Genomic DNA, 19,337 nt, shown 5'->3' on the forward strand with positions numbered 1-19,337 from the left:
CCCAAAGATCTGTCACATCTTTCCATCAGGAAGGAGCAGAGCTCCTTTAAATATTTTTCTTGAAATAGCAGGCCTCTGTGTGGCAAACCACTCTTATTTCAATCTTGAAAACCTTCTAATTCAAAATGAAAAGTACAGTTTGCAACACCCTACTGCAGGGTTTCTCAACCAGGGTCCCGTGGCACTCTAGGGTTCCGCGAGAGGTCACGAGGGGTTCCTGGGGAGATCACGATTTATTTAAAAAATTATTTCAACTTTGGGCAACTTCTCATGAAAGAGGTAAGTTTCATTCTTTGTTTTTAGTTTAAGAACACTGTTCATGCACATCTACAGGCCTACCCATGAAACAAATAGAATAATTTTGTAACTCCTGGCCTCTATTTGAGCCTGAATGGGCAGGGGTTCCTTCCCTGAGGCCCGAAAAATATTTCAAGGGTTCCTCCAGGGTCAAAAGATTGAGAAAGGCTGCCCTGCTGTAAGCCGCCTAGAGACATGTAAAAGTGAGATGGGCAGCTATATAAATTGAATGAATAAATAAATAATGACAATTTTATTTCATTCTAGAGACGGCAAAGTGAGGCTGAGAAGCAGGTGGTTGCTTGAGGCTATGCCTGCAATAGGCAGAGGGGCCTCCTGCTTAAGCCTCCCACTGACCCAAGCTCAACTCTAACAAGAACACAAGCTTGATCTAGCCGATCTCCTCCTGTATTGACTTAGTGAAAATATTTGAGGAGCCGTCAAGATTAGCTTCAGCATTGCAACAGCCACCATCTGTTCCTGATGGATGAAGTCCTTTTTCCTGCCCCCAACAGCTTCTCCTTGTGTTTGCTGTATCCAAGAAGATCCAACTTGAGAAGCATCTGGCAAAGTAACATTTTCAGTGAAAGGGCTGCAGAATGTTGAATTAGATCTCCTTGTAGTTACCAGTTTGAGGGCCTGGCCTGTTAGCCTATTGGCCTATTAGCCTATTAATAAACCATTAGGGGTTTTGGTAAGCCATGAATTAGCTTCAGCCAGAGCGAATCCATTTTAATCACTCTGCCGAGGCTTTTGCTTGTCAGAATCAGCAGTTAGCTAACACTTGCTTTAGCACCTGCTAGTAGGAACTCAAGAAGTAGACCACAGACGCCTCATATGCAAGAAGTGTCAGACTAGCTGGCAGGTTGTGGCTTTGTAACCTTGCTAAAGACCTTTTGACTGGAATAGAGGAAGGCAACGTGGCATTTAGCTTAGCTGTAATCAAGAATGTCCAGGCAAAGGTCGGGAGGTGAAACCAAGTTTATCATTAGCTATTAGAAAACACACCTAGAGGTGGAGAGCATAGTTAATTAAGGGCACCCCCATGCTTATTATGGGATATTAGCCTAACTGAGCATGTCTTCAACAAACCAGGAACAAATGATGTAAAATCAGGAAATTATGACATGTATTTGTGGTTTTATGGTATAAACATGCTGAATTTCAGCAGGGCGCTTTGTTTCTGTGCAGAAATAAAGTGTTTGAATTCCACTTTCCTCGACTCTGCGTGATTCATCGGCTCATTGCACCAGGTGAACGAACCCAGCATTGGGCTGGGCCAAAAAGTTTAGAGTAATTTTGTGGAAGATTTGTTCCGGAACAATTTTTTCCTGCTACTCCTAATGACCAAATAAGGTTTAAATTATATTCACCAGCGTCTGAGATAATTCATGCTGGATTGGAAAAGGCATCAGCAATTGAAACCTCCTTTTCCCTCCATGTTCTGCACAATGGCTTGTCTTCAGAACCTCCCCATTTTCACATGGTACGAAAATCCATTCTTCTGAGAACCTTTAAATGGGTGGAACACACACCACCTTGGAAAAATCTCTGAGGAATGTCTGGCTTGCTGTAGGACTTTAACACTGTAAATGAAATAGTTAAATAAAAAGCAGAATTCAGATGTGAAATGGTTGCAGTTGTTTAACTGAGGATACCCCTGTGTGCATGGACGGAAGTTGGGGAGCATTCAAGATTATTTTAACAGGCAGAAGGAATAACCTTGAGGAAGGAGGGAAGCGCATTCAGACTTGCAAGATTGTTGTCAGTTAGCTAAGGTAGACCAGACGAGGAAACCAAAGTCATGCTGGCTAATACTACTTTTATTATAAGGTTATAGTAACAGAATCTTGCAAGTCCCCCCTCCCTCCCTCCCTTTATCTTCATGAGAACTAGGGAGGGCAGGATAAAATTTTAATAATAATGATAAAGTCAGAGGAAGATAGATAGATAGCTTCTCCTGATTTTATTATATATATATAATAAGTGTATGTATGCATATATATATATATATACATACAAACATACAGTGTGTATATATATATACAATATATATATACATACATACACACGCATACATACACAATATATATAGAGAGAGAAAGAGAGAGAGAGACTATTATAAAGTATTTATATAAAGTTATATAACAATATATACATATACATATAAAAGGCAGGATAAAATTTTAATAAAAATAAAGTCAGAGGAAGCAATGACCAGCCATTTCATATGATTGCTAAGAAAACTGCAAGGAGCCGTCCAGTCGAACTCCAACCGCCGGTGGCTGGGAATCCTGGGACCTGGAGTCCCAGCCCATCTGGGCACCGCCTCTTTCCCCAAAGGGAGGAAGCAGAACGACCTCCCAGAGCCAAGGAGAAGGAAGGCTAGACGGGCTTTCGCGACGCTTTTACGACGGCGCGCGCCTCCCTTGCCGGCCGGAAGCGCCGCTTGTCGCCGCGGAAGCGGAAGAGTGCGGGGGGAGGGCGAAGGGGAGCACAACAAAGAAGAGGCGGCGGCGGGCGCTGGGATGCGACGGAGGGATGGTGAGTGGCTCCTTTCCCGCGTTTACACGGCACGCCTCCCGCCCAGGCTGCGCCCGCCCCGGGACTGGAGCGGGGCGAGCCGCCGGGGTCGCAGCCGGCCGGGTTAGGCGCGTGGGTGAGCCCCGCTCCGGCCTCGGGGGCGCGACGCGCGGGCTGGGCTCGCCGGCGGGCGGGCGGGACGGGGAGGCCCGTTTGCGGGCTGGCCGCGCCTGGTGGGGCCCCCCCGGTCCCCGGTGGGCTGGGCTGGAGCGACGCGCTGAGGAGACAAGCCCGCTTTAACTCGTCCGGGGAGAAGGCGCGTGTGAACGCCGCGGGTGGTTGTTGCACGGAGATGGTTAAGTTGGCTGTGGACGCCGCCCCCGCCTGCCTGGCGGCTTCGGCTGTGGCGAGGGAGGCCTCCGGGTGGGTGAAGATCTGCTCGTTAGGAGAACTGGGGGCGGAACTGTGATGTGGGCTTCACTTTCAGGGGCTCAGAAGCATTTCTGCGGCTGCTCCCCTGAAGGTGACCGGGGAGAGAGGAGGTGTATCCTCGATAGTCATTTATTTAAATCATTTAGGTAGCCGCCCATCTTGAACCAAGCTCCGGGCGGCTCACAACCCCAAAATAAAACAGCATCTATTGGGGTGGGGGGAGGTGCCTTCAGGTCCTTGCGACTGCCTGGACTAGTCCCTGCATTTTTTCTTGGCAGTGTCTCTCTAAAGTAAAAACGTGAAAATCCAAAGCCCTGGCCCCTCAGCTAAACTTTTCTGTGCAGTCCCCAACAAGTTCTCCCCCTGTCCCGGCCCATGGGGTGGGGGAAAGCCAGGTTTTAAGTGCTTTTTGGAAGGTTTAAAAGGGTGGGGGCCTGCCAGATCTCAAAGGGAAGAGTGTTCCATTAGACTGGCTAGTAGTTTGCTTAACAAGCCACAATGGTCTGCAGTCACACAACCTGCTAAACTACAAAACAAATTCTAAGCAAGCAAGGTTGTCTCTGAGCAAATGTTGATGTGCAAGGGCTCTGACCTTGTTTGTTTTTGGTGCCTTCCAGTCAGTGTTTTTTTTTTGTTTTTTTTACTACTGGTGACTTCCTGGACAAGTCCCTGCAGTTTTCTTGGCAAGGTTTTTTGGAAGTGGCTTGCCATTGCCTCCTTCCCAGGGCTGAGAGAAAACTGACTGGCCCAAGGTCACCCAGCCAGCTTTGTGCCTAAGGTGGGACTAGAACTCACGGTCTCCCGGTTTCTAGCTTGGAGCCTTAACCAGGACACCAAACTGGCTTTCCTGACCTCATTAAGGTGGGAACTATTTAGGAAGGTTGGAGGTGCAATTTGTTCCTCAATTTTTCCTAGAAAGGTCTGCAGGTGTAGAAATGGGTGCTGATGACAGTTGGTGGCAGAGAGTGGAGAAGAGGCAGCACAGCTCTCTCCACCTGCTCTGAAGACCCTGGGTGTATTTTTGGCAGCTGATTTAGTTTGTGCCCCACCTTTCCACCAAGGGAAGGCACCTGAAGCAGCTGATAGTAATAGTCCCAATTATAGTAAAATAGAAAGGGTCACAGGCTTCTTGCTTTAGCGAGCAAATGAAAACTGCAAGCGTTATAAACTTGTCCAAAATATATTGAAGGCAAATTAAAGGTGCTGTAATAAAAGTGAAAAAGCAAATTAGTGAGCATCACAAAAGGCAGCACCCAACAAAAATGCATATATGCCTAAGGCATTCCTGTTTAACAATATTTTTTTCTTGTTCTTCTATCAGTCAAGCATGCTCAGAGAGTTACACTCGCCTCATGTTTTTTTTCTTGCATACACATGCATGCCCCAAATACATTGCTTTTTATCCATCTTTCCCCACTCATTATTCTCCTGATATGTTGAACTACAGAGAGCCAGTTTGGTGTCTTGGATAAGGCACCAGGCTGGAACCCAGGAGACTGTGAGTTCTAGTCCCTCCTTGGGCACAAAGCCAGCTGGGTGACCATGGGCCAGTCCCTCTTTCTCAGCCCTGGGAAGCAAGCAATGGAAAGCCACTTCTGAAAAACCTTGCCAAGAAAACTGCAGGGACTTGTCTGGGCAGTCTCCAAGAATCGGACATGATTTAACTGATTAAAAAAAAAAAAGTTGAACTATACATCCAGTAAACCTGCGTAGTTGTTGATGGGAGCTGGTATATCTGGGGTAGATAGGCTGGATTCTGAAATGCTCTATTGTATCTAGAAAGAGTTATCAGGAATACATTTCTGTCCAAATGCTTTACCTAGTTTGTGACTAGTTGCAGGGGAAGAAGGAGACAAGATAGTCTCCCACCCATTCTTCACATTTCATACATTAGATTTAAATACCTATAAGCTGTTTTTTCTGGTTATTGGGCTTTAAGGATGCTATCAATAGTAATAATAAATGGTGGGGTGCAAATGAACTTGAAAATATTCCCCTGCTCAGTCCTAGAATAGCTTTATTCTCACCCCGCCTGACCCGTATAATCCCCTTGTTGAACTTTTTTTGCCCTGGTAATGCCTTTGTCCATGTTTGTCCTCTATTACTCTCATGGCCTTCTATGTAACTAATTAACCATAAATTGGCAGGGTCTAAAACACCAATTATTGTGGTCTATTTTGCTTAATTTCAAAAGATTCTGGGTCCTAAAGGGAGCACCAATCATGGTGGTTCCTAATGTGATCCTTTTTTGTTAAATTTCTGTATAGTTTTCTTGTAAACTGTGTGTGCCAAAACTCTCAAATTGTTTTTACATTTTAAAAACAACAGTCCTTTCTGTGGCAGCCTGAAAATAGAGGTGTAGAGTGGTAGTATCCTGAACCACAAGGAGCCTGATGATAAATGGCATAATTATTTTAGGGATAACCTGAGGAATGCCTGCAACTATGCACAGAAATACACTGATGGTGTACGGATGAAGAAGAAAGGCAAGGAAGTGATGTTTTAAGAAATGTGTAAACTTTTCTTAGTTTCAGTGTTTAAAAAGACAGCCATTTGAATGTGCTCACAAACTAGCAAGGTTTGTTTTCTAACAATAAAGGTTAAAAGCTGTAAACGATTATTCAGAGTGAGTTACCTTGGTTGCCTCTGGCAAAAGATATGAATGAGCAGCAAGGAAAGGAAAGTACCATTGTCAAGTAATGTGTGGAAACGTTTAGGGGATTACTGCAAGTAGCCAAGAAGCTTGCATAACTTAATTCAGTTGTGCTACTCATTGATATATCTATACCTTAGAACAGTTTTTCTCAACCTTTGACCCTGGAGGAACCCTTGAAATATTTTTCAGGCCTTGGGGAACCCCTGCACATTCAGGCTCAAATATAGGCCAGAAGTTACAAAATTATATTTGTTTCATGGGTAGGCCTGTAGATATGGATTCACAGTGTTCTTAAACCCAAAAAAAAGAATGAAACATACCTCTTTCATGTGAAGTTGCCTGAATTTGAAATAATGTTTTAAATAAATCGTGATCACCCAGGGATCCCCTCATGACCTCTCGCGGAACCTGAGGGTGCCACGGAACCCTGGCTGAGAAACCCTGCCTTAGAACATAACCTTTAACTTCATTATGATTCCTGTTTCTAAAAAGAACAGAACAATTGCTTGTTTGCAAGGTATAATAACAGCAGTGGATTTTTATTTCATCTATGACCTGCCTTACAAGTTGGATATCTTTTTGGTGTGTTTGTGACATATAAGGAAATTTCTGCAGCAGGTACTCAATATTTAGGTAATAACTAATTGACTTGAATTCTTTCAGTTGCTACTTCTGGGCCTCAGCAGTGAGTTCCATAAGAAGGCAGATATAATCTGGGTACTTTAATAAGAAGTATGAAAGCATGGCCATGATGATGTCGCTCCACATTCAATCATTGGGTAGGGAAGCAGTGCCCCTCCAGGGTTGCAGAACTGCAGCTTTCAGTGATCATGCCTGGCTCAGTCCAATGGCAAAGGACTTTGGACCTGTGATTCAGTGATTTCTGGTAGATCGCAGGTTCTGCACATCTGATGCAAGAATTTTCTGCAAATACTGTAGACATTTTCTGCAAATATTGATTCTCTGATTCTGAAGAGCGATATTTGTTTTTTAAAATTATATTCTATCTTTTGTCCAGGAGCAAAAGAAGGTGATAAAAATGTGTTGGGCATGTTGAATAACTAGGTATGTTGATGATCATATGTAGACTGACCTTGTTAAATATGCACGTTTTTCCGCAGGTAGAGAGAATGAAAGAAAGGAAAGAGAGGAGAATGTTGACTTCTGTATGGATGTATAATGGAAGGAAATATAGCGGAGAACGTCTGTCCTAGATCACTCGGATGGCTTCAGCGGCAAGATAATGATGCTAAGCCCTGGCTCTGGAAATTTTCTAACTGCTTTTCAGCTACTGAACCGAATCTTCCTCTCGCTGCAAAAACGGTACAGTACGGGCATATGCTTGTTAAGTAAAATGGTAGGCTGATATATTTAGAGTGCTAAATATTCCTGCTTCTGACATTTGAAAGTGAAGATGTGAGGTTTCTGACGGTGTGTAGCATTCCTCTTGAGCCATAGCTGTAGTGTGCTGCATAAAGTTGCTTGGTTGTGTTTTTTGTGCTTAACAGCATAGCTACATGTGCAGTTTCTTAACCTGATTTGTTGCTAGGCACAGCTGTTACCCCGGAGCTCTCCAGTGGTTATTTTCATCCTCTTCTGATAGTGCATTGCTTACAAAGAAGCCCAGGCCTTTTGGCTCCAGCCTGCTCACTTTTTTCCTCCGCACTGTTGTAGTACTTTTATGTTGGCAGCTCCATCAAGGCTCACGTACCAAGTAAGCCATGCCATAAACATACTGGGAAGGAAGAGGATGCTCTTTGGCAGCAATCCAAAATGCATTGCTACTGCATGCGTATAGGACCTTTTTGCTCCCTTGGAGAAAGGCAGCGTAAGCTTTCTTCATATACAGTGGCAGTACTGCCAGCAGCCACGTTGCTTGGAGCTTGAGTTCACTAACCTGTAGAGGGTCACCAGTTCAGTTTGCACATTGCATTTCTTGTCTGTGCATGTTGGTTGCATGGCTCTGCTCTTGCCTGCTCCTCTGCTTTAGCAAAAGCAGGAGAAATCCAGAAGAAAACGTTTCACAGTAGAAGCTTTTGTGGGGGAGAGCCGACTTCCTGAGCGGCCCCTTCCGTCTTTAGGATTCCAGAGCCCTTCAAACCGGGAATGCTTCGAGGGAGCTTGGAATCCTGTTGCGACTCTTTGGGAGCCTAACCTGACCTCCGTTTGTCACGCCTCTCTCTCCTCAGAACAAGTCCATGGAGAGTCAGAAAGTGGCCGCAGAGTTGAGGGAGGCCCCGTCGGTTCACCACGCCGCTCTGCAGCCGTTTGCAGCCCTGCCCCTCCCCGACGTTCACTCCCTCCAGCCAAAGCAAATCCAGCTTCCGCCCAATCCTAAAGTAAGCTGCTGTTCTCATGGCTCTGATCCTTCCCCTCGGGTGCCTCAGCTGCATTTTGGTGGTGGCGGCAACAGCGGTGGTGGTGGCAGCGGCGGCAGCGGCTTGATTCACCCCGGGACGGTCTTAGACGCCCCCGGCACTGGGACCATCACTTGGCAGATAGGGTCCGAGTTTGCTTGCCAGTCCTCTCCTTTGCTCAAGAACACCCCGGCGAGAAGCAGCGCGGCCGGGGACCTGGCTGGACCGTGCCGGGAAAAGAGCGTCCCTTCGTGCCCCCACTTTCCCTGCTGCGGGAAACTGCACTTCCAGGCCTGTCACGGCAACCTGCACAAACTGCATCCGTATCCCACCCATCCGGGCTGTACGACTCCGGGCTATTTTTCCTGTTCTGAATTCAGTGGGGCGGCGGGACTCTCGGAGGAGCACCTCACCCCATCGGAGCGAATGTCTTGCGTTTGCACCAACACGCTGCACCTAAAGGTGTCACCCACCGTATGCTTAAAGGGCTCGCACCACTGCACTGAGTGTTTAAGCCAGGTTTGTACTTCCGGTTTATAATACGTTACGTGTTAGGAAGGTTGTCCGTTCAGGCCCGCGGGCAGGAGCTCTGGTCTGACAGCTGCCGTGGGCCTCTCGAGGGCACATCCGGGCATGGGGGCGCCACAAAATGGCTGCCACGGGTGGGGCGTAAAGAAATGACCATCTACCAGTAGGCCAGTGGGGAAGCTTTTTCTAAGGATACCTCTGAGGGAGCCAAAATAAATAAAAGGGGCGGTACAGGTTGGCACTGTGCAGTATGCCAGCTTCTCGTTTGTTTGTTTGTTTATAATAAAGAGCCCCCCTTTGGGGGAGATGGGCAGTGGCAGAAATTTGAAATATAAATAAATAATTTCGAAGAATCTTGACACAATTTTTATCCATGGGCCAGGAGCCTGGAGGGCTATGTGCTCAAGTGGTACTTGTTCCCTAATATTTTTCTTTGTAATCTTTTGTAATTGGTCCCCTGTAAGTAATACTGTATTTCTATTGTTGTTTTTCAAGCACTTGCATTATAAACATTCTTGGGTGTACCAACAGAGGGAAGTACCTGTAGCTCACAGTTGAACTGTGGAGTCCTTGGTGCTCTCTGAGCTTGGTGGTTTTCTTGCAGACGTTTCATTGCCTGACTAGGCAACATCTTCAGTGCTAGAAGGGAGTGGGGTCTGCTCTCTGTTTATATACAGTAGCTCATCCTGATCAGGGCAAGCTACCGCATATAAACAGAGAGCAGACCCCACTCCCTTCTAGCACTGAAGATGTTCCCTAGTCGGGCAACGAAGCATCTGCGAGAAAACCACCAAGCTCAGAGAGCACCAAGGACTCCACTTTTTGGTGTTGAATGTTGTCCCTTCACTGTTTGGATTCCTTGGCTCTGGGACAACTAGGTACTTGAGAAGGAAAGCTTGCCATGACTTGATGACACCAGGTTGTGCTACTCCAAAGGAGTGGGAGGATTGGCTTCCACCCATCTGTGAGCTGGCCATTAACAACTTTCATTGGAAGGGGGCAGTTATTTTAAAGGGATTCAGTTCTCTTTGTGGTCAGCATGATCCCAACTTGGTAATGCACTGCCATTTTAAAGCCCTGTTTTCTCTCCTTTTGCAAGTGGGTGTTGGAGAACAAAATAGCTGAGTTTGGGTCTGGGTCCAGCATAGCTATTATGTCCTAAGGTATTTGTACATGCCGGGATTCCATCTCCACTCTTTTCCCACCTCCACTTTCTTTCCTTGGAGAAACCAAGGAGACAAAGAAAAGCTTAGCCTTGCCAGAAAATTGACTGGAACCAATATGGAGATAAGCTTCCACCTTTAATTTCCTTCTCCACCCCATACCATGTACACACACACACACACACACACTGTGAGAGTCCAGAGCTAAGGAGAGGTGAGAGTTTGGCCTCAACAGCCCATGAAAACCCCCACCTTTTCCTGGGAGTTAGCGTGAGCGTACCAGACTCGGCAACATACCATGTTTCCACCTCTCGGTGAGTGCTGTTTGCTAAGGCCGTGCTGTGTGTTTTTCCCCACAGCCATCCAGAGAAAATCTAGTGGAGGCAGCTAAAATATGGCCGGATATTCCTCCTCCAAGCACCCAGGTGGCACCTCTCTCTCTCCCGATGTGTAATGGCTGCGGAACCAAAGGAGCAAGGAAAGAGAAAAGCCTCCTGTTGGCCAGCAGCTTTGGCCAGCTGCCCCCCAAGCATGGTAATAACACACTCTGACTTTGTCCCCTTAAAGTTACTGTGGCTTTAACCTTCCGGTTGATCAGAGAGGTGTTGAGTTTCCTTCTGGAGCACAGCCAGCACAGCATGGTTGTTTAAGGCGTTGGATCTTTCTCTTCCCGAATTCAGGATCTCCAGAAATCGCCATCTCAAACCAGTTACTGGAAAACCTGCCTCCCATTGGGGTCTTCTGGGACATTGAGAACTGTTCCGTCCCTTCTGGTCGGTCGGCTGTGGCCGTGGTCCAGCGCATCCGGGAAAAGTTTTTTAAGGGCCACAGAGAGGCCGAGTTCATTTGCGTGTGCGACATTAGTAAAGAGAACAAGGAAGTTATTGAAGAGCTGAACAACTGTCAGGTGAGCTCTCAAAGTTTCAGAGGCATCCGTTGACTTTGGAGCTGCTGTGATTATCTTTTCTTGGAATGTAATTTTTTCCCCTTTAGGTGACCGTTGCGCACATCAACGCCACAGCCAAGAACGCTGCTGATGACAAACTCAGACAAAGCCTCAGGAGATTTGCAGATACGCACGCTGCACCGGCCACTGTGGTCCTTGTGTCAAGTACGTGTCAACAGTGCTTCATCTGTGGGTCATTTTGGTTCTTGCTCAGATTTGAAATCCATCTGCTTAGTGGCCTCCAAAGTCCTAACTGTGGAAGCTTCAAAATTATACCCATTGCAGTGTTGTTTGGGGTGGGCACTGGAGGGTTGTGGCATAAATTCTGCTCGATCTTGAAACCCAGCTGGGTGATCTTTTTTCTCCTATCACCTTGAAATGATCATAACCTTAAATAGCCGCTGTTCTGTGATGAATTTTGGCTGGTTTTGTTGATGCGAGTGGCACAGTAGGAAGCAAACAGTATTAAATTTGAACCCGGCGTGTTGCCATCTAAAGTTGCACCCTGCAGATGCTAATGAAAAACTCGGTGTCAAGCGTCAGAACCTCGCAAAGCCCCTCACTTTGGTTTGGGCACGATCTCTTTCAGCTGACGTCAACTTCGCGCTAGAACTCAGCGACTTGAGGCACCGCCACGGCTTCCACATAATCCTGGTGCATAAGAATCAAGCTTCAGAAGCACTCTTGCATCATGCCCATGAGCTGATCAGATTTGAAGAATTTATTTCCGATTTGCCTCCAAGATTACCTTTGAAAAAAACAGTAAGTGACTGATTACCGCCCAGGCTTTGAAACGTAGAGAGGGGGCTGTGGGGTGGAAAAGGCACTCACGTTCGTTCCATCAAGCCGATTCCAACGGCTGTCGCTATTTGTTGCAATTGTTAATATGGGGTTAAACTGAAATGAGAGTAAACGAATAGGCTGAGTGTATCTTAAAAGGGTGATCTGGCTTTTTCACAGTTAAGATAGAGCTTAAAACACACTTTTTTCCCTTGAGATGAAGCACGTTCTGACTGTCAGCATCTGTGTAAAACCTAAATGTTTTGTGCCTGTGGGGGCCGGACTCAGCTGTCCTATCTCTTTCCTCTCTATAACCCAAAGGAGATCAAACTTGTGCAACCAGGTGCATATTTTGCACTGCCACCTCATTCCAGAGGGTGGATTGCAGCAACTTCCGAGTCTTCTCCCCTCTTGGATTGTAGAGTTGGGAGAGGGGATCGGTTGAGAGGATGGAAAGAGACGTTGCAGAGCCACCCCCAAGGCAACTTGCTCAGAGCATGTATGGTTGCCTTGTGTCACTGTGAAACTCTGCAGATAATACAGGGGTGGAAGGTGAAGCTCTTACAAAGAGTGAAAGGCAGGTCTGCTGCAAGCTTAGATTGGCCTTCTCCAGTGTGGGCACCCTCCAGATCAGTGTTTCTCAACCGTAGCAACTTCAAGATGTTGGGACTTCAACTCCCAGAATTCTAGCTGGCTGGGGAATTCTGGGAATTAAAGTCCAGACATCTTAAAGGTGCTAAGGTTGAGAAACACTGCTCCAGATTGTGGGTATCAGCTCTCAGAATTCTCAGCAAGGCCATGGCTGGCTGGGGAATTCTGGGAGTTGAAGTTCCCCTTTCTGTAGGCAGCTGGGTTAGAGAAGGCTGATTAACTTAAGCAGTCCTTATGGAACAGGTCTCTGGGTTCAGCCCAAGATACCTGTTGTCTTTGTGGGCTTGCTGATCCGTTTAGCCATGACGTTTTGGCCTGGCTTCTTTAGAAGCGTACCAAAGCCTTTTTGTTCTCTAAAACAGGCATGTCACACTCTGTTATACGTTTACAACCTGCCAACAAACCGCGATAGCAAAAGCGTCTGCCTCAGACTTCGGCGCTTGTCGGACAACTGTGGGGGGAAAGTCTTGACTGTTTCCGGCAGCAGTGCAATCCTCCGCTTCCTCAGTCAGGATAGCGCTGAGCGAGCTCAGAAGCGAATGGAGAACGAAGATGTTTTCGGCAACAGGATAACGGTGTCTTTCACCCCCAAGAACCGAGAGCTGGCGGAAACCAAGAATGCGGGCTCTTCCACAGCAGACAAAGTGAAGTCCCCCAAGAAAGCGAACCGAAACGCAAAGCTGTGTCTCATGAGCCGAATGGCAAACGATCCGTCTTCAACTACCAAGACCGTGGTCGGAAAAGGCCTTCAGGGACACGGGTCCGTTCCAAAGAACACCACCGTTAAAAGCTTACAGGTATGAGTTTATGCCTGCTTGGGAAGATCTAAAGCCTTCCATAGTTTCGGATCTGGTTGACCTTCACAAGGTTTTCATTTTTTAGGGTGTATTTTTAGGACATAGATGAGTTGAGGACGTCTCTCAACCAGTGTTCCTCGACCTTGGCGACTGGAAGATGTGTGGACTTCAACTCCCAGAGTTCCCCAGCCAGCATGGCTGGCTGGGGAACTCTGGGAGTTGAAGTCCACACATCTTCCAGTCGCCAAGGTCGAGGAACACTGCTCTAAACATACGGTGAAGTGCCTTTTAAATCCCCTGCTGACTAACCCTTTCGTTCTTTTTCAAGGAACTGTGTCACTTGGAATCAAAAGCGGGAAGGAGCTCTGAAAACCGGCAAGACCATCTGAAAGAGGGAGTTCCTTCGTTGCACATCAGTGCGACCACTGCAAGCTCTGTCCCCCTGGCCATCAGAAAGGGAGGAACGGGGGAACCCATTCATAAAAACAATCCAAAGTATGTTGGGAGCAAGGCCGGATTCTGTCGAAGGCGGTATCGGCACGACATGCTAATCAGGCCTTTCTCCTTTACCCAGGAAAGATACGACGGCAGCCAGAAGCGTCAACAGCTCCCCAGTACACAAGAAGGAAGAGGAGAACGCCTTCCAAGTCAGCTACCCTTCAGCTTTCAGCATGCTGGCAGCCCCAAGACAGCACAGCCCCATTCTGATCTCTCAGAGTTGTTGGTCATCAAGGTATGTGCACATCCGTGTGAGGCTGGGCACTGTTATTTAGAGAGGAGGGCCACATTCGACCTTCGTTTGGTGTGCCCTAGGACAAAACTGTACGCCATCCTTGGAGCCCCCAGTCCTGCAACCCTAAGGCTCTGGATGGAATTCATAACTTTGAAAAAGATTCTGGTGTGTGTTCCCTTCCCCCCCCCCCAAAAAATAAAAATCTTAAAAAGAGACCTTGGCACAAGAATTTGAAAGGAGTGCCATTGATATCTGCGGGACCCCCTTTCCCTGATTACATTAGCCCATCCCATTAGATTTATTTATTTAATTAATTTCTATCCCGCCTTTATTATTTTTTATAAATAACTCAAGGCGGCGAACATGCCTAATACTCCTTCCTCCTCCTCTTTTCCTCACAACAACCCTGTGAAGTGGGTTGGGCTGAGAGAGAGGGATTGGCCCAAGGTCACCCAGCCGGCTTTCACGCCTAAGGCGGGACTAGAACTCACAGACTCCTGGTTTCTAGCCCAGCACCTTAGCCATTAGACCAAACTGGCTCTCAACCAGATCAGGCATGTTATGGATTCCATCGACCAGGGCCTCGCATTTAGTGGATCCCAGGAGGGGGGCCTTCTCTGCCATGACTCCCTCCTTGGGGAACATTCTCCCCCCTGAAATTAGGTTTGCTCCTTCCCTGCTATTGTTTAGGAGAGCCTTTCTCAACCTTTTGACCCTGGAGGAGCCCTTGAAATATTTTTGAAGCCTCGGGGAAGGAACCCCTGCACATTCAGGCCCAAAGATAGGCCAGAGGTTACAAAATTATTATATTCGTTTCACAGGTAGGCCTGTATACATGCATTAACTGTGTTCTTAAACTGAAAATAAAGAATGAAACTTACCTCTTTCGTGTGAAGTTGCCCAAATTTGAAATAATTTTTAAAATCGTGATCTCCCAGGGAACCCCTAGTGAACCCTAGGGTTCCACAGAACCCTGGTTGAGAAACCCTGGTTTAGGCAGTCCCTCAAGACCTGATTACGTTGTCAGGCCTGGGAGTCTTTGAGAACAGGAGACATTCCTAGATGGTTCCATTATGATTAACATTCTTGCTCTCTCTGTGGGGTTGGTATATTTTAAAAAATTTCGATAATATTCTTATTTTAATACTTCTGTATTCTGTATAGTAATATAAAATATGATATATTAATGTAAAGTATATTTAATACTTTTATCTTTTTATAACAATTGTTTTTTTACTTATTTGCTCTTTTATTTAATTGTCATAGGCCGCCCAGAGTCACCTTGTAGATGTGAACAATAAATAAATATGCTATATTGATATGCTATATTTCAATACATGCTATAATGAAAGGCAGGGAAGATGGCTGGAGTGTGTCTCTGTCACCTCTTCTCTCTGTTCTTTAGTAAGAAATGTACAGTCTCGGTCTGTAACACGCAAAAGAAAATTCAGTTTGAGGTCAAAGTTCACATGGCGGAAGGAATTCTCTGCTTCCCTGAGATTTCCTTTTGCTTGTAATTCGGTGAAGGTCCAAAAGGGATTCTCTTTCCAAGCATATCCGATGCCCTGCAGAATGAATGATTCGAGATTCTCTTTCCTCCCAACAGGAGCGTGTCTCCAAACCTTTCCAACAGGTCTTCTCCGCTCACTTTGAACGTCATAAATTCTTCCAGCAGTACAGACTGCCCAGATCCATTTGCAAATGGAGCAGACCTTCAGATTGGCAATCTGGATTACAGGCTGTCCCGAAAAGAGCTGCAACAGGCTTTGCAGGATACCTTCACTAGGCACGGCAAGGTAAACGATTCAGTTATTGGTCCCGTCACAGCTTTTGCAGTTGCGTGAATCCATCAGAGGGAGGGCAGAATGTACATTCTGACTCTCTGGGTTGGTCTTTTACGGGCAGTAAATTGCAGAAAATTTATTTATCCCGCCTTTATTATTTTTATAAATAACTCAAGGCGGCTTAGCAAGGATTTCTCACGTTCCCATTATTGGCCAATGACTTCAGCAAAATGAAAGTGAGAATATCCAGGAGTGCATTTCCTGGTTCTAAGTTCTGCACTTTGATTTCTTTAGATTTAATTGGGTGCCTTTTGCAAATGTCGCCAGATTCTAATGAAAAAGTGGGTTTTGCATATCTAAAGTCTGTCATCTCAAAGTTAATACTCCTAGCTAAGCAGTTTGCAGAGGGAGCAGAAAATGATAATTTTCTTTTAGACGGTATGATTGGGTTCATATCTACCACTATGCCATAATGTGGTTTGTTTGGATCTGGTGAGTTACATGAATCGGGCCGATTCCGGGCTGTTCAGCAATCAGTGGCTTAACAGAATGTGTGAATTCAACCCGTGTGTAATACTTCAGTTATAATACTATAAATAAAGAAGTGTTTTGCTCCAGCCTTTTGCTCTGAACCACTGTGTACTATATTTTATTACCACTACTGTTTAAAGTATTGAAATATGCCTAAACGTGGCTGTTTTAGTAGTTCGATAAATATACGAGTGAGTACAAATTGCTTTGATTCCATCTTGAAGATAATACTAGCCTCAGATTTTATTTTCTTTTGATATGGTTTTCATCTTTTTTTTTTCTTTTTCAGGTAAAGAATGTAGAACTCAGTCCTCATACTGACTATCAGTTGAAGGCTGTTGTTCAGATGGAAAATCTTCAAGAGGCTATCACTGCTGTCAACAGTCTGCACAGATATAAAATTGGTAACAAGAGGATTCAGGTTTCACTAGCTACAGGAGCTGCCAGCAAGTGCCTGGCATTAATTAGGTAAAACAACAACAACAACTAAAATAAGTTGTGTAGCATTTATGACGGAGCTAAAAACATTCTGAGAAAATTGGGGCATTGTTTTTAGCACAGGGAATTACAAAAAGGAAGTAATCTCACTCTTTTGGGGCGGGGGGGATAGGAAATAAGCAATAATTGTTTCAGCGATATCCATAAATAGCACCTATTTTCAGAATGTATTTCTGTTTGCTTAGACCAGGCGTGGATAGCATTTGGCCATCCAGATGTTGCTGGATCACAACTCTCTGTGGTTCTGACCGGCATGGCCTGTGCTGAGGGATGCTGGGAACAGTAACTCAACAGCTTCTGGAGAGCACAGATTTCCCTCTTCAGGACAACCTAATATAGAGCATATTAGAAGTGAGATTTAGTCGATATCTTCTGGCTGGTTTTTTTTTAATGTCTGTTTGACTCTCAGACTTAGCATATTGAGGCTCATAAAGAATCTTTGCTAATTGCTTTCAAGAACAATCTCACAGATCCGGAAAGGAAAGAGTATAGCGGTGCCCAGTGCTGTTCCCTGACGCGCTGTCTCTCTTTATAGTTCAGAAGCAATGTCCATTCTTCAAGATGCCCCAGCTTGCTGCCTCCCTCTTTCCAAGTTCACTGAGATTTATGAGAAAAAGTAAGTTTGAAATTTTGCCCCCAGTGTTACTGATGCCTGCAAGCTCAAAACTTGCTACTTGCAGGAATTTTGATCCAGAATTTATTTATTTTATTGATTTATACTTCAAATTTTGTCACTCAGATTTAGTCCCCGCCCACCCCTGGACGTCTGTAATATGTTGGAATAGCTTCTTTTGCTTCTTTATTTCACTAAGTTGTTTCTGTTTCTCGTTTCTAGGTTTGGACACAAGCTAAATGTGTCAGACTTACATAAATTAACAGACGTAGTGGCGATCCGTGATCAAGGCAACGGTCGGCTTGTTTGCCTGCTACCCAGCAGCCAAGCTAGGCAGAGCCCTTTAGGATCTTCGCAATCTCACGATGGCTCCTCCGCTAATTGCAGCCCAATCACCTTCGAAGAACTGGAGTATCACGAGCCTGTTTGCAAACAGCATTGCACCAATAAAGACTTCAGGTAAATTTTCTGCCCCCTTCCCTGCAATCAAGCCCTGCAATCAAAACTGAAGAGCCCAGAACGTTACACACAGCCTTTCTCAACCTACTGACCCTGGAGGAACCCTTGAAATATTTTTCAGACCTCGGGGAACCCCTGCCCATTCAGGCTCAAAGATAGGCCAGAAGTTGCAAAATTATTATATTGGTTTCGTGGGTAGGCCTGTCTATATGCACTAACAGTGTTCTTAAGCTGAAAATGAAGAATGAAACTTACCTCTTTAACGTGAAGTTGCCCGAATTTGAAATAATTTTTTAAATAAATCATGATCTCCCAGGGAACCCCTAGTGACCTCTCGTGGAGCCCTAGGGTGCCACGGAACCCTGGTTGAGAAACCCTGGTTACACTTGATTAAATCGGTTTCTGAGCCAGGGTCTTCAAGGCAAGATCCCCTGCAGAACCGATGGATTTTATTCTCTTTTAAATGATTGGAAATAACTTTGCTTTCAGATGACTTTCTGAGCTGAGGAAGTCCTTGAGAACATAGGAAGTTGCTCTCCACTGAGTCTGCCCACTGACCCACTCAGCTCAACAGGGATTGAGGCATTTGTCCCAACCCAACTGAGAGATGTTGGAACTGAACCTGGGACTTTTATGTGTGCAAAGCAAATGCTTTGCCACTGATCTTAGACCTATTTTCCTCCTTTCGTGGGTGTGGAGGTTGTCAAACCAACATAGCTTAAATCCAGTCTTCTGCATACTAGAAGAAAGAACTTACTAAACCTCTTAACGCTTTATGGTAGAATAACAGTCTGGTTTGGACTCATTTTAGTTACTGTAAACGATTGCAAGAAAAAGCTTCAACAATACACTTTTTGTCCTAACAACCAGGAAACACACTGAGACAATGAACTGGTCTCTAATATTTATTGCTAGTGCTTAACAGGAATCCTAACAAACTGAAGAAGCGTGGGAAAAACCCAGACATATAACCCCCAAGGGTTAAGGCGGTCCCGATCTGTGTCTCTTGGAATGGCTGAACAATTCCTCAGTGCTACGCATGCGCTTGACAGGCTGGATGGGAGCCCCCTGCTCGCCATCCTTACTCATGACACTTTTAAGCTGTGGGCTGTATTGGGGAGAGTTACACATGCACATTTTCTTTGCTCAGCCTCCTATAAAATTTAATTTTGTTGTTGCTATTCTAGCAAACCTGACTTTGATCCTGATTCCTACAAAGTTCCCTTTGTGGTTCATTCTCTGAAGACGTTTGCTCCTCAAGTTCATAGCTTGTTGCAGACCCATGAGGGGACAGTACCACTGCTGAGGTAAAATCATTGCTCTAACATGGAAGGCTCTTAGAGAGCTCATTCCTCATGTAACCATCAAGAACATAGTTCGTTTCAACTCAAGGCCATAAAAGGGAAGCTCAGAAGCATCAAGGAGCTGCAGGTATCCCATCCAGCAGGTCAGTGAGTGGCCTGGTTCGCAGGACATGGCTGCCCTTCCCTTGGTGAGTCCACTCAACATGGTGCAGCACAAAACCTGGCAGTCATTTTGTTCATCTTCCAAGGCAGTATGGGAAGCTCTCAGTTCCCCTCCCACTTCCT

General features: G+C 45.7%; 2 protein-coding genes across 4 annotated transcripts in view; both read left to right on the forward strand.

Moving 5' to 3' along the window:
* The window catches only part of LOC134505396 (uncharacterized), a 74,387-nt gene extending 72,943 nt beyond the window's left edge, over window positions 1-1,444 (forward strand). Inside the window, exon 60 of the mRNA XM_063315079.1 lies at window positions 565-1,444. Within this exon, the coding sequence (XP_063171149.1) occupies window positions 565-578 (14 nt within the window). The 3' untranslated portion in view covers window positions 579-1,444. The remainder of the gene's footprint in view (window positions 1-564) is intronic.
* Window positions 1,445-2,760: 1,316 nt separating this feature from the next.
* The window catches only part of MARF1 (meiosis regulator and mRNA stability factor 1), a 34,827-nt gene continuing 18,250 nt past the window's right edge, over window positions 2,761-19,337 (forward strand). For 2 of the 3 annotated variants that reach the window (XM_063315123.1, XM_063315124.1), the window contains exons 1-15: window positions 2,761-2,841; window positions 7,030-7,231; window positions 8,098-8,784; window positions 10,316-10,490; window positions 10,637-10,863; window positions 10,950-11,067; window positions 11,492-11,664; window positions 12,696-13,130; window positions 13,459-13,625; window positions 13,705-13,863; window positions 15,470-15,659; window positions 16,468-16,646; window positions 17,212-17,292; window positions 17,512-17,748; window positions 18,936-19,055. In XM_063315123.1, coding sequence (XP_063171193.1) covers window positions 7,088-7,231; window positions 8,098-8,784; window positions 10,316-10,490; window positions 10,637-10,863; window positions 10,950-11,067; window positions 11,492-11,664; window positions 12,696-13,130; window positions 13,459-13,625; window positions 13,705-13,863; window positions 15,470-15,659; window positions 16,468-16,646; window positions 17,212-17,292; window positions 17,512-17,748; window positions 18,936-19,055 — 3,092 coding nt within the window. In that variant the 5' untranslated portion in view covers window positions 2,761-2,841; window positions 7,030-7,087. The remainder of the gene's footprint in view (window positions 2,842-7,029; window positions 7,232-8,097; window positions 8,785-10,315; window positions 10,491-10,636; window positions 10,864-10,949; window positions 11,068-11,491; window positions 11,665-12,695; window positions 13,131-13,458; window positions 13,626-13,704; window positions 13,864-15,469; window positions 15,660-16,467; window positions 16,647-17,211; window positions 17,293-17,511; window positions 17,749-18,935; window positions 19,056-19,337) is intronic. The other variant, XM_063315125.1, reaches the window with a different exon arrangement.

Source organism: Candoia aspera, chromosome 14 (genome assembly GCF_035149785.1).
Source record: "Candoia aspera isolate rCanAsp1 chromosome 14, rCanAsp1.hap2, whole genome shotgun sequence".
NCBI classification, from domain to species: domain Eukaryota; kingdom Metazoa; phylum Chordata; class Lepidosauria; order Squamata; family Boidae; genus Candoia; species Candoia aspera.